Genomic DNA, 16,069 nt, shown 5'->3' with positions numbered 1-16,069 from the left:
TATCTTTGGGCATCAAAAATAGTGCTGTTTTCCTTTTTTTTTTTTTTACAACGACCGTACAAATTCTCACGCGCTTATTGGTCGAGAGCCATTGTCAATAAGGTTATAGATCATCAAAATGACGTATCATGTCACGCAATGCTCAGCAATCTGGCGGTAGACTACCAGACCGTATTCAATTTCCATGTGGGGCACGAACAGTTTCTCTGGATCCACGAAGAATCGAAAAAACGATGCAACTTTCGGGCGCCTTTTTTTTGGTTTACCAAAATGAATGATGTAACAGCTATAAATATGTGACATTTACACCACGTATCTGAACGTTAAGACATCACGTGCAACCATATTTTCTCAGCTTATCGGATAAACGCTTATTCTAAAGGAGCAGCGCTATAATCACAGACGAAATTTAATCTTACTTTTCGATCTCTGGGGCACAGTGAACAAATTCGTGCGTCCAGAATTTGTACTGGTGATTCTTTATGAGCTCAATGAAGGTGATCAGCAGTCCCCACGGATGAGGTCGGTTCACGATCAAACGCTCCAGCAATACTCTGAAAAACAATAAAATTGGAACATCGTTAAAATGTTTGCTTATAGTCATCAAATTAATCAAAGATAAGTTAAGGAATCCAGGGCGACAAGATATCGAGTAAATAAAAAACTCCTATCTAAGCACTTCTTTAAATAATTCAGCGCAGGAGACAGGGATCGTTTACCGATGAAGTAAGAGTTAGGGATGAAAATTTGCACAGAAACGCGTCTTTTTTTCATTTTCATTTTCCATCTCGTCCGTTTTACGAGCAAATCAAACGTCGCGAAGAATCAGTTTCAGCCAAAGCCTCTTAGATTTGTAGAGTAAAAAGGATGCTGTATTCGGAACAAAATGGTTTGAGCGTAGAGCAAAAAATGATAGTTTTGGGAAAATCTGCACGCACCTGGTGATCTGTTCCTGAATGGCTTCTGTGTTTGCTTCAGCGAAGAGATAAAGCAGAACACAACTGAAGTAATGAGTGTGGCTGTTCGGGTACCGCAGCTGATTTGCAATCGCATTTAAGAATAGGTATCGACCTGGAGAAGCAAAAATAACTTTGTCATCCATTAGAGTACCCCATGCTACAGCACTTCAAGGCGCTTTGCGATTACTGCCAAGTGTCGCAAAACTAAAAAAGGACCACAGATGCCGTTTAAAAGAAAGAAAAATCGAGGAATACATCATACATACCAAAAAATACCAAAAAATACCAAGCCGTTTGAAAACGAAAAGGTCAAAATATATACCGAACTACATCTAAGCTGCAGAATTATTAAGGTGAGATGAAGTGTCGCTTTGAATTCACTGGTCTTAACTGAACTGTAGTGTCTCCCTCTGTTTCGGATCGCCATTTTGCAAACTAAAAGCTTCGTAGCCCGGCAGACAAGATGTTGCAAACGACTAGACACAGCCGGCTGTATGGCTTCCTCAACCGGCAGGCCATTTTCTTAGCTATAACACTGAACATAGTTTCTACACCAATCACTGGGGGCTATACAACAAATCAACCTAATCCCAATTAAACAAATCCTCTGTAACAAAAACATTCTCACGGTTTCCGCTCAATGCAATTCGACTGCAGGTCAAGTCTGTACCTTCAGTATCCAAATCTACAGCCAGATTTTGGAAGATGTCCATATGCGACGAATGAGTGATGGTTGACATGGATGGGGTACCACTCTTACTGTGAATATAAGTAATGGCTTGGGTTCCGACATAAAGGACCAAGGCATTCATCAAAGGAACGTTGTAGCGCGTTCCAGCTTCATTGGATACCTAATGAGACAAGATATAATTAAACAGAACACTTACACTCACAAATCACAAAAGGTACTTTGTACTTTCTTCAGTTGTAAAAGCGGATCAAAGAATGCTCCTGTTGCTCTTCCAAGTCATTGCTACAGCTTCCTACAAAACCGCGGTGACTTCATCACTCAATCATCATTAACAATGCTTCCACTGCGATTTCATTCCAACCCTCCCTTGCATCTTTTCTTTTCTTTTTTTAACACAGTCATTTATAAAACCATAAAAATCGAAAGGAGAACAAAATATTACCTGCAAATGCGTTCTGAGTTCCGTCAGGAAGGTTACTGGAGCACGCGTCTTCAGATACGAATCTAACTCCTGTACAAAAACAAAAGAAAACAAAACAAATTTTGAGCTAAGATGAAATTGTAAGTTGTATTAAATAACACAGACTTCTCAGAGCATTTTACCTTCTTGAAGGTGGCAGGCTGGATAGCAGAGGCAAAGTTCGTCAGGATACGTGGCGAATGAGCGATGTCAGTCAACAAATCAACCTGTGTTAGCATAGTCAGAAGGAAAGAATTAACAAGGACTTAAGGCCATGTACCAGAATTTCAGACACTGTGACAAATGGAGATATTGAGAATCAAAAACAGTCCGCGAGTCCTTAATTTTTAATTTAACACGCTCTGTGGTTTGTCAAGAGAGGGCGTCCCGCTCTCTCACCTTACCACTCTTTTCCCGCCCCTCAAGCAGATGTCTTGTTTTTTCTTCAACTTCTTAACAGTTTCTTGTGGTCTTTCTATGTTCTGATTGGGTATTTTGCTTGCTTCGCTTTTGTTTTAACGCCGCTCAATTGAAAGGCGCTCAAAGCTTGCAAATCTCGTTGAGCACTTTAGTAGCTTTATTTAGTACATATTATCATGCAACCTTTCCGCACTAATTTATTGAAGATAAGCAACAGAGATGTTATATAAAGGAATGCCTAATCTGCGCCAGCTTTTTACCTTCAAGTTTGGCGTGAAGGGGTCTGGGAGTCTCATGTTTCGAGGGAAAGCACTAAGGATAAGATTCCTCATCTGAATACAGTTGGGAGGGATGACGTCACAGAAACTGAAGTGGTAGTCACATAGGAACTCTGGGAAGTCATGAAGCAGGACCAACAACACGCGTAATGTACCCTAAATATGGTAACGAAGAGAAAATAACGATGAGTTAACTAAAGCACAAAATTCATTTGAAATCTATCAATAATACCAGATTACTGATTTTGTCGCCTGTTGTACTAACCTTGTAAAGCAAATGAGTCTGTTTAGCTAACTCGGCGTTTCTCAGGAATGGAGCCAAAAACTTGAAAAGATCGATTAGCAGCTGCTGAAACAAAACCCAGCCCTAAAAACAAATAAATGAACATAAACTTTAACTCCAAGCACGACCAAAACATCGTGAAAGGAGGGTTTGTGGTAAAGGAAGAGGGACTTTTTAAACAGCACCTTAGTTACTTAAGTGCTCCATTACGTTTTTTTTCCGAGTTTAAAATCTGTTTAAATGAAGATTGTTGGTGACAATACTGCATGCTTGCATTCGGCGTCGGGTTAACCAAGGTATTAATCCAATGATATATCATCGTCCAAACATGGTACGTATTGCAGAACCTCAAAACATTTGTTTTGTAAAAGATTTGTTTGCCTCTCCTCTTGCCATTACGTGCTGCGTAATGGACGATTTCTGACCACGTTACATCAAATTCGTACGTTGCTTTCTGACCTCACTTACCTTCTGCTGCGGTGTGTTTAGAAGCAGCTTGGACATCAGGAGACGATGCGATATGAGCTCGAGCCAGGCGTACGCGAATCCTGGTGCACGGGACGGTCGGAGGGCATGGAACACAGTGCTAACACAAACAATATTTTAGATGTTTAGATCTTAAGAGTGAACACTACGTACTTTGTACTTTTAAAATAAACCTGAGATTTTAGCGGAAAAGTCCTGCAGTCACGGTAATACACATTTAGAAGTAATAATCGTGATTAATAGATGATAGATTCTAAATCATGATTCGAAACAATTGTTTTAACGAACTCTAGAGATTCACATCAGGGGTGAATCCTCGCTTACCTAAAAGTTTGCAGGACCTGGAAATTTATAGCCTCGAGGATGGGCTCTGGTTGGTTTAGTTCCACAAGCAGCATAATAAAAATTCTGTGATAAGGCAGCTGTTGAAACTCTGTGTGACGAATCTCGTGATCTTGGAACAACACCGTAGCGACTGTGCCAAGGACCTATTACGATAAAAAACATCATTACGAGATTTTATCTTGACAAGAGCAATCATCGAGAACCACAAGTCGGTAAAGCAATAGTGACTTACTCTGCTGAGGAGGTTAATCTTTGTCACGTTGTTCGAGGCATCTCCTGAGTGACGTACGAGGAGCGCTATCAAACGACAGTAAGCATCCAGGGTGTTGTGACACTTAGCCCGCGCCATGGTGGGGCTGTTGGGCTGAAATTGGGAAAGGAAAGTAACGAGATAGGAAAACTATTAAAATGCGTGGATTAAACCCAACGCGACTGATAACTAGACTTTCACAAGTAGTGTGCAATGGATTTGTCTTTAGGTCTTCAAAAGTGGATGATACCCTCTTAAAACTTTTAACCATTGAAATGAGAGAAGCTAGTCATGTTACTGCGCCGAAAGACAACATGATTCTGTTTCGGTCATTATAACCCTACGGTTTCTAGAAGTTTGCCTCGACCAGATCTCGATTTAAGATGGGAGGAATGCTACGACATAGCCTTTTAAAGAATTCCTGTACAAGCTTGACACTTATTGAACGGTGCTGCTATGCACACAGAGCAAAAAGTAAGTTCGCCGAATTATAGGCACGCAGAGGTTGCCAACCAAATCAATCACAGGAAGTTCAAATGACAAACAACTTCTTCAAGTGTTCTTTAAAATGTTTTTTCCAGATTGCATTAAGTTTATCTTTTTCCGCTTTGTGATTTTCCTAGAAAACACGCAGCAACCTGTCAACCAATCAGATGCAAATCTAAAGCCACCTGGGAATCATTGACTCCTTACAATGTTCAGCTTTGCTGTGATTGTTTGTGGTGCTTACGTTAGCTCTGGCTCAGTATGACAAGAAATAGTACAGAGCTTTACGAATAATCCTTACATGATCTCCCAAAGCTCTGTACGTCACCTCCACACACAGCTCAGTACTGATTCGGAAAAACCTTGTGATTAGATCATCAGTTCTAAGAATGCCTTGCTGATGAAGCTACAATAAATAGAAAAAAAAAAAAACAAATACAGAAGCAACTGTTAGCACCTAAATTCCTTCATCTAATCAATCATTTTCGTAGTTTGGAGACAGGACTAACTTCAGGTATTTCTTCTTACTATGATATACTATTGACGACAACGAATGACGTCTGCTATTTTCTCTTGACCACAACAACAAACATACAACAAAGATTACGAGACTGACCAGGGCAACGAATGTTGAGAAGGCCTTCTCGCTTTCCTTTCCTGCTCCAGGCTGGTGGCAGAGGCGAACCCACTCTCTCAACAAGTACTCCACCTAAAAATCAAGTTACGGATTAAAGACACTAAGGGAACATAAAAAACGACACTAAATTCCGTGTTCATCCTCTTAAAATCATACTAAACAAAAGTAACTACATCACCGTGGTTCTCACAGGTTTCAATTCATTACTCGCACAGCTCTATCACAGCATCTCTGTTACCTTTTCGTGCAGACCAGGTGGATCTTCGTAACCTTGGAAATGGGAGCTCACACCTGATGACACACTAGAGGTCAAAGATGTAGGCCCTCCAGGTGCCTTGTTGTCACCCATTTCGTGATGCCCTCCGCCGACAGACTGGGAAGGAGGGCCATTATGCGAGGCTTCCAACAAAGACGACAAACTAGAAGATTGTGAAAAAAAAACCAAAAACAATACAACATCAGGGAGCGACTTGATTCAAGTGTCGAGAGTATTCCAGGACGTAGTGGATTCTTTTCAGCTGACTAACAGCGTTTCACAATCCAAAATGTATTCTTTTAAAATGAAACACTTTTGACAGGTGAATTTTAACAGATGTCATAATATACATGAAAAAATTACGCGCGTTTGGCTGAAAACGAGTGCATTTTCAGGTAACACGAGTCCAAAGTTGTAACACGAGGGAAAATTACAAAAAGCGCGCTCGCACTGTTCAAATTTCGTCTGTCTTGACTTTCTGTGATGCTTTTTTGCATGTAAATTATTAACAAGTAATTACATGATTTCTCGTGCAATTTGAGGTAAATTTTTAAATTTTTCAGACTACAAATTTCACTCCCCCTACAGGCTTGCGCAATTTTGTTGCTTTTGGAAAATTTACTCGTGCTCACTTGACATCAAATCGCACTCGAAATCATCTTATTTCCTACACATAAAATACGCACCCTTCATTATTCTGCCTGCTGTGAGCTATCCTCGTTAGAGCTTCAATCGTGTGATAAAGATCATTCTACAATTAAAAGAGACAGTAAAATTATCACTTAAAATTCTAGCTATTGTAAGAGATATAGAGCTCGGAAAGCCGAACAATCCTTGCCCAGCCACATTCTCCTTTTCTTTATTCCGCGCGTATCAAATCTAACAACATCGACCAAGATGAAAATCTTTGGTAGTGTGTGTTGATACTTTGCGACTACAACTGAAACAACGTTTACCTCTGTAACATACGGGCTGTGCTTCTCATCGGATACGTATTTAGCAAGCTGAATAGCAAAGTGAAGTGCCTGAAGATTGTGACCGTTGTCAATACACTAGAAACAAAACAAACAAAAACCGTCAAGTCAGGTAAAAGAAAATCACTGTTACAAAATTGTTCTTGAAATTTTAAAAAAGCAATTTTTTAAATGAGAGCCAAACGTCATCCGAGATTGCATGGGTGTTCCTTGCCATTGCTATGCGATTGGTTGAAAAGAGCCAAGCTACACTCTCCACCATTCAGATGCAAAACCAAAATCAATCGCAACTAACTCATTCCCGTTTTCCCGCGCTCCTGGCAGTTTGATTGTTTTTACAATGAATTCTACTTGGCTCTGTTAAGTTTACTTTGTTCAGTGTGGCATTCGTGCTGTAATTAGGTTAAGGTCATCAGTGCTTCCTCGAAATACACTCAAGAGGAAATCAGTGACAGCAGATGACCACACATAGCTACCACACCTGAACGAGATGAAGATCAAACTCTCTCATGTTGATCAAGTGGCTACGGATCAGAGTGTCGATGGCGTCTACGTTAAACTTCAAGTCAGGAGGACAATCACACACGAACCTGAAAACAAATTAAAAAAAAAACAAAACAAAATTAGCTGTCATGACGCCACATCAAGTCATGGCGTACAATCCCCAGATTTTTAAGGGCAGAAAAGGGAAGTACGCCAACTCTTCCCGTGTGTAAATGCTAAATCCGTGACTTATGACCAAAAAATTCCTGATGGTTGTGCAAGAGAAACTGGTGTTTTATCCTAATATTAACTACTTCTGTTGTCTCATTGACAGTGTTTTCTACTTGTAATAAAAACCTACCTACCGATCAAACAACGTCAACTTGAAGACGCCAACCCGTAGTAAAGGCCGTGTAAATTGGAAATAATCACTTCTCATATAGAATGGAAAACAACGTTATGAACAGTTCTTGTTACTTACTTGGTTACGTGTCGAGCGGTCCACATGGGTCCGTATCCTCTGGGGTCTTGAAGTCCTCTAAGCACTATCAGGTGACAATCACGATATCTTAGAGACAACTCTGCATCAGAAGCTAATGGTGCAACACCTTCAAGTAGACCTTCCACAGCCTAGAACAGAAGAAATGAAAAAAATACGCCGGTTTTGTTCACATTTGACATAGTCTAAGCTTCAAAAGAGGTTGAGGGATTTAGCGTGGAAAAGCAGTAAGCAACTCGAGCTCATGTTGTAGAGTTTCCTGTTAGTAAGAGTGACAGCATCTAATCTGACAACATATCAATGTCTAGCTCCACAAACCTTGTGTAACAGCCTCAGAGCAGCAATGTTGTCTCTTGATATCCGCGCCTGCACTACAGCGTCCAGCAGGCTGTGTATAGTGACGACATGCTGATTGTTGGGTGGAGCGATTATGGCGTGAAGATGTTGTTCGATTTCTGCCGCGCACTTGCCCAGAATCTGTACCACCTCTTCAGGCATAAAGGCCTGGTACATAAACAAAAGAAAAAAAGGAATAATATTGATTACCATTCCATGCATAACTTAACTTCTTTTCATCCATAGGAAAAGCTGAGTGTACTGCTTATGACAGGTACTGCTTCATGCCACTCGACATGAAGGGATGGTTGAAAAAAGCTGCCTCGTTGAAATGAAAGCTGGGTGCTAAGCGTATTCCCCAAATGGTGGATAGCCAGACACCAGCAAAAATACTTGTCACGTGGCTAACAAATCTGTGCAATCCAACCAACCGTGAGTCGCCTTTCAGGCATTCATCAATGCTGCATAGATAATTGGTGGACAACGAGAATAAAGGGAGGGAGGTTTTGATCAATAGCTACCAAAGCGCTCGAGAAGCCAGTAAAACAACTGCTACAAAGCCGCTTCAGAATCCTCTCGAGAGTGCAAAGAACCTACCGTAACGCAGTTTGGGAGTAATCGATAGTTTCACAGAAAAATTTTCAGTCTCGACAGCGGTGACTTTGTGTTGTTTAAGCTCGTCATTTCAATTCTAGAAAATTAGCCCCTGGCAATATTGGGGTTTTCTTAACAACTCCATAAAATTACCCAATTGCCAATGCGTGAGTACCATCAACATTAAGATTGTAGAATTGCTCCACATGACTTTGAAATCATCTTTATTAAATTCAATTAAAATGTCTCAGTGCAATCAAAAGTTTCTAACTCACCTCAGCATTGCCGAGTATTCCGTGTTCGTACTGGACAGGTTTTGGCAGAGGTGGAGTGGAGATAGCTTCGCCTGCAGTAGGAGGTTGGAATCCAGGGATACTTCGTGCAAACTCTTCATACACAGCTGTTTGACTGGCGTTCACTCCACCAACCTGTCAAGGATTAGCAACAACAAGTTATAAGCAGGTGTCGTGTGGATATAACTCTTCGGGTGAAGATCGTATTAAGATTTAGCCATAACAATTGGCTTAACCAGTTTGTAGCTCGCATTCCAGTCTCATTTCGTAGCCAAGATACCAATCTACTTTGTGAATTCAGTGTGGTCTACAAGCTTGAAACGAGAGTTACAGACATCACAATCCATCTTAGCTTACCTTTAGTCGAATCTGTTCAGGCATGCGCTCTGCCTGATATGTTAAAACCACTGGATCACAGTACCGCCGTCCCTCACTGCGAGCATGGCGACGAACGTCAAATTCCTGCAAAACACATTAATCCATGTAAAGCAACTTGGTTATCCTCAGAACTACCGCTAATACCTCAATCAATCACTCAGACACAAACAAAAACAAATCAGTGCGTAGTCAAGTGTGTTTTTAGACCTTGGAGCGGTTTACTATCATTCAATTTCAGTTCTGATTGGTTCCTTGTGACGTGTATCTTTGTAATCACTGGCCGCTTCAATTGCCTCTGTTTTGTTTTTATCGGGGCTCAATCGCAGTGCGTTCTTTAAAGCGTATTGTACAATACGTGTTAAAAATCCCAGTCTACAACCACACTCCTTACTGTTGTGAGTCGTTTGTCCATCTCGGGTAAAGCTTTCTCTACTGCTGTCTTCTGAATGAACCCACACGCCAGTTCCGTGTTTTCCTCACTGATGACAGATGCAGCTTGTTCAATCAAATCCTTTTGTTGCTGGTTAGCACCCTGAAGTGAAAGATTTTGTTAGAAAATTCTACACAATGTGTTCCCTCCGAATCCACCCCCCTGAATAGGATTCTCTGTAAAATAAATCTCTTCCAGATTATTGTTAAACTGTACTGATGTCTTTTTATTAGAGTGATGATTCTTGGCCCTTAACGTATTGCTTCGATGAGTTCTTTGACGTCCTGAGAGTTATTTCAGAGACAAAAACCAACAAAAACAAAAAATCGAGGCACAAGATTTGCTACCTGTGTTCCTCCCGGGCTTTTTTATGACAACCTTCAAATGATTCAAGCACTTCGCTTAATCCTATCCCGCTGGTTTCAATACTCACTCTCAGAGCAGCCTGGAAGTTCGATCTAAGATTGTTATTGATGCTGATAAGGAGCGGTTCCCTGCACGTGATCAGAGCCATGCCTGCTGTCATGAAGCGGACCATGTGATGGGCGGCGGCTCTCATCCGGGACTCTTCAGGATCCAAGGCAAAATCCTTTGGAGAGACAAACAATCCAGTTACCTGGACTTGACGCAAAAGTCGCTAAAGGATCGAAAAATCATACAATATTGTCCATTGGCAACAAAAACCCACCTTCTTCACTATCATCTCAGCTGTTGTAAGACAAATCTTAATGGATCTCTCTACCACTGGATGAACTAGCTCTTGCACAGCTCTCTCAATGGATGGACGTACAAACTGTTTAAGATGAGGGTGCTGCTGGAACAGTGGGATCTGGAGGCAGAGAAAAATTGACACTTACAAACGCATTGTGGTCCAATCGTTCGCTCTTTCGTTCCTTTGTTTGAATTTATAATTATTACGACGCGATTTTACATTCTCAAATCGCCTCTTCCCTAAGTTCTTAACACTGAGCCAGTATTTTGTAGCTTCATATTCCAAACAGCTTCTAAGGCTCCAGTTTTACATTTGCAATTTTACTCTAAATGTGTAAATAACTAATAAATTTATCTTTAAACTTCTTTAGGTTAAGTAACTAAATAATGTCCCCAATTAGTTTCTACATCTGTAAAGCTAAGTACATTAACACTTGAATAAAGTTTTCATTCATTCATTCTAATACGTTAAATATGACTCTAAAAATTGTGTGGCAGCCCCTTTCTGGTGCTCCTGAAGAGTGCATATGCGTTCTCTTATTCAACACACTTATCAAGGCCTTTGACCTTCGCGATTACATTGAAGTACTGTAACTTGGAGAATTCTCCAAATGAGCGGATTTCAGCTCTTACTACTTCAACAATAATACCTGTGCGTTAATCTGAATGTGAGGCGCCAGCCCTGCGAGTGAAGCTACATTGATCTCTTGATATGAATACTGAGGGGGTGGAGGTGCCACAGGAGGCTGTCCTGGTTGGGCTGATCCCGTGGGGGTAGGGGTGGAGCTGCTACTCACCGCAGCTAAAGGGAGACAAAGATGAAATGCAACGAAACATTCCTTACTTCAGCTGGAAAATATAGTTCGTGTGAAATCTTCTAGACGTTTGTGTGTAATTTTCGCTTAACCCGAGGAAACAATAAAACAACAAACCAGCAGCGCATTGTAGAATACGAGTGATCTGCAACGAACAAAAAATTCGACCAGCCACGCCCAAAGGTACATCGCAGGTCAAAAAGCACTTCTGTCGTGAACGCTTTAGATGAGGGTAGATTGTTCGCTTGAACTAAGGCTATATTCTACACTGAAAAGCCTTTTGGCGAAGAATACTTAAAAACGCATAAAGGCTAATAGTTTCTAAAGAAACTGTTTGGGGCTGCGTCGGTGGGGGTAACGAAATAATTTCAATATATCAACAAAGTTGAAATGGAAAATTGGCCATCGTTACGATTATAAAAACTGACATTTCGAGCGTTAGCCCTTCGTCGTTAGCCCTTCGCTCCGACGAAGGGCTAACGCTCGAAACGTCAGTTTTTATAATCGTTACAGTGGCCAATTTACCATTTCAACTTTGTTGATATATTGAAATTATAATGTTTAAAGACGGCTTACGTGTCGAAACGATTTCAACTGAACATGTACTTACAATCAAAGAAAATTCTTCAATGATAAGAAGTTGTACATTATTGCAGCACTTACGTTGTTTGTCTTTTTCGGGAGAAGACAACTGATGAGGGATGTGCTTCAGTTTTTCAGGATCCTTGAGCAGCTCTGACGCTTTGATTTCCTTGGAAAAAAAGGACAAACATTTGAAACTTCTGATAAAGAATTGTGCACAGACTACTACTTGAATTAAATTCCAACACTTCTTCTTCGGTCCCTTAGTAGCACTGTAAATAAGTTACCCCAGATGGCCTTCCGATAATTCTGAATTATCATAAATGACCATTCTGGCCAGCGCATATCAAAGGTCTGGGGAAGAGCGACATGTGCACCTAGAGTTATGAGCAAATGGTTCCTAATTTGGAGCTCAAGCTCGGCTTTCGCCATGTCAGGGTGACATGCATTTTCGTTTAATATCAATATGTTGTTTTCGGTTTCCTTGCAACTAGAGTCTGCTTACAGTGGTGTCTATTCATTGGTATAGGCGTAGGCTAACATTAGGCTACCTTTCAACCTCACGGCTGATTTTCGACCGGCCTTGGTCGTGAGTTCACGCTCTTCATTATCCCCATTTATTGGTTTTAAAGTAGTTTTCTTTTCGGCTTTCGTGTATTTGATCTTTCTTCTGTACATATGTTAAAATTCAATTTAGTGACCCCATGGCTCGGCTGCTGAGGCGCCGCCCTATGAAGCGTGGCGGGAGACAAAATGGGGTGGAGTAATGGGGTGGAGTAATGGGGTAGAGTAATGGGGTAGAGTAATGGGGTAGAGTAATGGGGTAGAGTAATGGGGTAGAGTAATGGGGTAGAGTAATGGGGTAGAGTAATGGGGTAGAGTAATGGGGTAGAGTAATGGGGTAGAGTAATGGGGTCGAGTAATGGGGTCGAGTAATGGGGTAGAGTAATGGGGTAGAGTAATTTAACAGCCCCGTACGCTGACAGCAGCTGCCATGTAGACTGCTTCGTTTTATAAACTGTGGAGATAGTAAGGGTTCACTGGAACATCTATCACCTTCATCTCAATGGATAGCGTGTTGCAGAGGACTTCTACTTCAAATTTAAGATTCAGCTACAGTAGGAGAAAAACAGAAAAGTTACCGAAAGTAAAGAATCGTACAATACTTCGGAAATATATCATGTGCATTATTTAAGAAAACACGGTCGTTGGAGAGAAGGGCTGAAAATGAAAGAGAAGAGGCGAGAGTTTAGGCAAGGAGGAGGAGAAGGAAGGTGAATAAAGAAGGAATGAGAGAAAATGAAAGAGGGAATGAAATGAAAAAAGGGAAAGGGAGGAGAGCAAAAAACACAAGGAGAGACCAAGAAAAGGAAATAAGTTATACCAAAAGATAATACGTAGCGTTTTTGAGAGGCATTTTTGAAAAACGAGCGACTACTAAAAGGTGCGTGCAGCTGCACTACAATATTACGATTTTTATCAGCATTAAAAACCAACACTACTGACAAGAGATAGGCTCCCTGCTCCAGCCAATAGAACTCTAGACTTACGGCTGCCGTATGCCCCTCGAAAACGTCCATCTCTAATTACTCACCTTTAAGTCAGGCACTTGATGCAGCTCAACCAGCACTGACATGATGGCCATCACCCACGGGTTGGGCGGCCTAAAAACTCTACTCTTAGCTGATGATTCTACGATTTTCGCCACAAATGGAACAACATAGAGCATTTCCTTTGATGGAGTTGAGGAACAAATAATAACCTGGTTAGAACTAACTAACATTTTAAATTGCCGGAAGACAAAATAACAATGAACAGGTCAACCGTGACACTAACTACAGTTCAAGACAAATTGCTGGATGGGACCGAAACCACCAGTCTTATCTCATTCCCAATGATAGAACACAAATGTCTAACGTTCATTTATCAGGACTCACAGTTGGCTTCTCAGAGTAAGAATTAAATACTGCAGGTTTCATTGAGCAAGTTAGTTAGCAGCACATTTCGAGGGAAAAAAACATTAAAAAAAAAAAATTTTAAAATAAAAAATAAAAACTACTAAAAAAATTCTTCAACCGGCATACCTGCTGTCCTTTAAAGTAAGCTTCCATAATCAACGACTTAACATCAAGATCCTAAAAAAATAAACAAATGAACGAACTTACGTTTCTAGCCCTAAAATCAACCATGAAATCAAACATATGACCCCTATAAGCAACTCTAAGTTGCAAGTAAGTCTAATAAAAGTTTTGGAATAAACGTTTCCATTTGACTTGGATGATGACGTTTGCTCGGGTTGCCGACACATCTGTCATTGACCATGAGAGCAGTCCTTTTCAGGACCACGAACGTTACCCCCAGCCAGACAATCGCTGCATACTATTTTTAACTTTATATTTAGATAGCCACCCAAGACAAAGGAAATCCGAGAAAAAAAAAAAAAAAACAATTGACTTTCACCCGGCAGGAAAATTAATCTCTCAGGTTAAAAATTCATCCAGTAACTTAATAAATGGTCAAAGAAAGCTGATTTGTCTCATGACACATAGTCAACATCAATGGTAGAGTCAAGCTATTGATTGAACAATACCTTCATACGGATTGGCTTGTTTCTGGCCAAGGTCTGCAGTCCCAACCAGTGGCCGAGGTTCTTTAGCAACGATCGATCAGAGAAGTTTGCCGGGACTTTGTCTGATTGTAGTAGTACCTAAAAAAGTTTGTAGACCTAGTATAAGTATTATCAAAACGAGTGGTTACACTCTAAACTCAAGCGTTCGTTTTCTCAATATTTTCTCTTTAAGGGTTAACCCCTTAACCCCACTGACTAGTATCTGAATTCCCCCTACAACATCACCCCTCTCTCAACATTTAACGAATGAGAATAAAGGAGATGATCACTAACTAAAAAGCTCTTGATTAATCGTATTCTCCTCATCAGCACCTTGGGAATTGTATGGAAAAAGTATGGAGAATATGCATACTGATGTCAATGTATAAAGGGTTAAACAGTCGATGATTCCCTAGCTACACACCTTGATGTTTCTGTATGTTTCCTTGAGCACTTCCTTGGAAAAATTTGTAATGTCCAGTGATTCCATAAACTCCAAGTACAGCTGGTGGAAATTAGGTTCAATGCTCGCTCTCTTCATAACCAAGTATTGTGATACCCACAAAGTGTACTCATTCTGGACAAGATTTTTCATTTCGTCAGCCTTGGACGGAAATGTACGAGACAGTAAATCAGAAGAAGACGCGTAGATTTAAGAAATCGCATGAACGCGAGTACCTTTCGTGATATATGGCAGAAGTTTCCAAACAACGAAAACTTTCCCGACATCAAGAGGAACAATCCTAACGAAGTGCTCGAGCAATTAGTGCCAGGCTAGCTATCAGAGTGTTTCCAATTAAGTGTCGTAAAATCAAAAGCAAAGTAAATAAAACGGCCAGTCAGAAAGGAGAAAAATAGCCAATGAGAACACAAAGCAAAAGCCTAAAGCCGAAAGCGCGGGTGACCAAATTGTGACTGGCATTTCTGATTGGTTGAGAGAGAAGCGGGAGTTTGGACCAATCACAGAGCAAAGCATCCTCGGAGACCCAGGGGCTGTAAGTCGATTTCACTTGAAATCGACTCACAGTCCCCGGGTCTCCGAGGATGAGAGAAAAGTAAAGCGAAACCAATACAATCGCAGATTACTTTCCGCACTCAGTTGAAAATTCCCTTGCCAAAGATAGTTTTACTTTCAATCGATTTAGCAAGTCTTTACCTCCTAATTGCAGAGATCATTTTCTACGAAGAACGTGACAGAAAAACCACGCTAACTGTATCTTTATTCATTATTGAGTAATGTATTTTTCTTAGCTATCGATAGGTAGTACATTTTTCAAGAACTTATTATACCCAGTAACAAGAGAAATCATGTGAAGCAACACTAACCTTCTGTGAAAGAGTCGCCTGAGAGATATTGTTGAATATAAAATGTACTTTATCTTGAATATTTTCCGGTGGTTGGACTATTTCACTTGATTCTGTGGCACCTAGTAGGGTGTCAATGTTGTTTGCAGTGGCAATGGATGGTTCCTTACCTCGGACGGGAGATGCGGCTAAAATTAAATCCATGAGTCAGTAACACTATTTATTGGTGTCTTCCTTCCTTAAACCTTTAACCCTTTTCACCTTCATATCAGTATTCATCTTCTCCGCACTGTTCTCCATACATTTCCCAAGGTACTCGCTGGGAGAATTTGTTTAACAATCAAGAGCTTCTCTTGTTGGAGATGATTTCCTTCATTCTCGCGACCTTAATGTTTGATCCAGGGGTGATATTGTAAGGAGATATCAGCTGCTGTTCACCCTTACGAGTCAAAGGGTTCACAGATTTTTGAGCAATAAGTTTCTGAACGAACTGTTGTACTTTATTGGAAT

General features: G+C 40.7%; 1 protein-coding gene across 1 annotated transcript in view; it reads right to left on the bottom strand.

Annotated features, from left to right (window-relative positions):
* LOC111341230 (CCR4-NOT transcription complex subunit 1) overlaps window positions 1-16,069 on the bottom strand; it is a 33,734-nt gene that overhangs the window by 369 nt on the left and 17,296 nt on the right. The window contains exons 27-57 of the mRNA XM_022948183.2: window positions 15,581-15,747; window positions 14,679-14,858; window positions 14,237-14,353; window positions 13,731-13,781; window positions 13,241-13,378; window positions 12,703-12,759; window positions 11,728-11,815; window positions 10,900-11,051; window positions 10,227-10,367; window positions 9,972-10,127; window positions 9,500-9,640; window positions 9,088-9,192; window positions 8,713-8,865; window positions 7,826-8,011; window positions 7,490-7,638; window positions 7,007-7,115; window positions 6,508-6,603; window positions 6,238-6,302; window positions 5,534-5,714; window positions 5,275-5,367; window positions 4,960-5,064; window positions 4,155-4,286; window positions 3,902-4,065; window positions 3,560-3,677; window positions 3,074-3,175; window positions 2,791-2,964; window positions 2,254-2,337; window positions 2,093-2,161; window positions 1,630-1,810; window positions 939-1,071; window positions 420-554 (exon numbers count right to left, since the gene is read on the bottom strand). Coding sequence (XP_022803918.2) covers window positions 420-554; window positions 939-1,071; window positions 1,630-1,810; window positions 2,093-2,161; window positions 2,254-2,337; window positions 2,791-2,964; window positions 3,074-3,175; window positions 3,560-3,677; window positions 3,902-4,065; window positions 4,155-4,286; window positions 4,960-5,064; window positions 5,275-5,367; window positions 5,534-5,714; window positions 6,238-6,302; window positions 6,508-6,603; window positions 7,007-7,115; window positions 7,490-7,638; window positions 7,826-8,011; window positions 8,713-8,865; window positions 9,088-9,192; window positions 9,500-9,640; window positions 9,972-10,127; window positions 10,227-10,367; window positions 10,900-11,051; window positions 11,728-11,815; window positions 12,703-12,759; window positions 13,241-13,378; window positions 13,731-13,781; window positions 14,237-14,353; window positions 14,679-14,858; window positions 15,581-15,747 — 3,922 coding nt within the window. The remainder of the gene's footprint in view (window positions 1-419; window positions 555-938; window positions 1,072-1,629; window positions 1,811-2,092; window positions 2,162-2,253; window positions 2,338-2,790; window positions 2,965-3,073; window positions 3,176-3,559; window positions 3,678-3,901; window positions 4,066-4,154; window positions 4,287-4,959; window positions 5,065-5,274; window positions 5,368-5,533; window positions 5,715-6,237; window positions 6,303-6,507; window positions 6,604-7,006; window positions 7,116-7,489; window positions 7,639-7,825; window positions 8,012-8,712; window positions 8,866-9,087; window positions 9,193-9,499; window positions 9,641-9,971; window positions 10,128-10,226; window positions 10,368-10,899; window positions 11,052-11,727; window positions 11,816-12,702; window positions 12,760-13,240; window positions 13,379-13,730; window positions 13,782-14,236; window positions 14,354-14,678; window positions 14,859-15,580; window positions 15,748-16,069) is intronic.

This window comes from Stylophora pistillata, chromosome 3 (assembly GCF_964205215.1).
Source record: "Stylophora pistillata chromosome 3, jaStyPist1.2, whole genome shotgun sequence".
In the NCBI taxonomy this organism is placed as follows: Eukaryota; Metazoa; Cnidaria; class Anthozoa; order Scleractinia; family Pocilloporidae; genus Stylophora; species Stylophora pistillata.
Note: the sequence above shows the minus strand (reverse complement) of the source record. Positions and strands in the feature narration are given on the sequence as shown.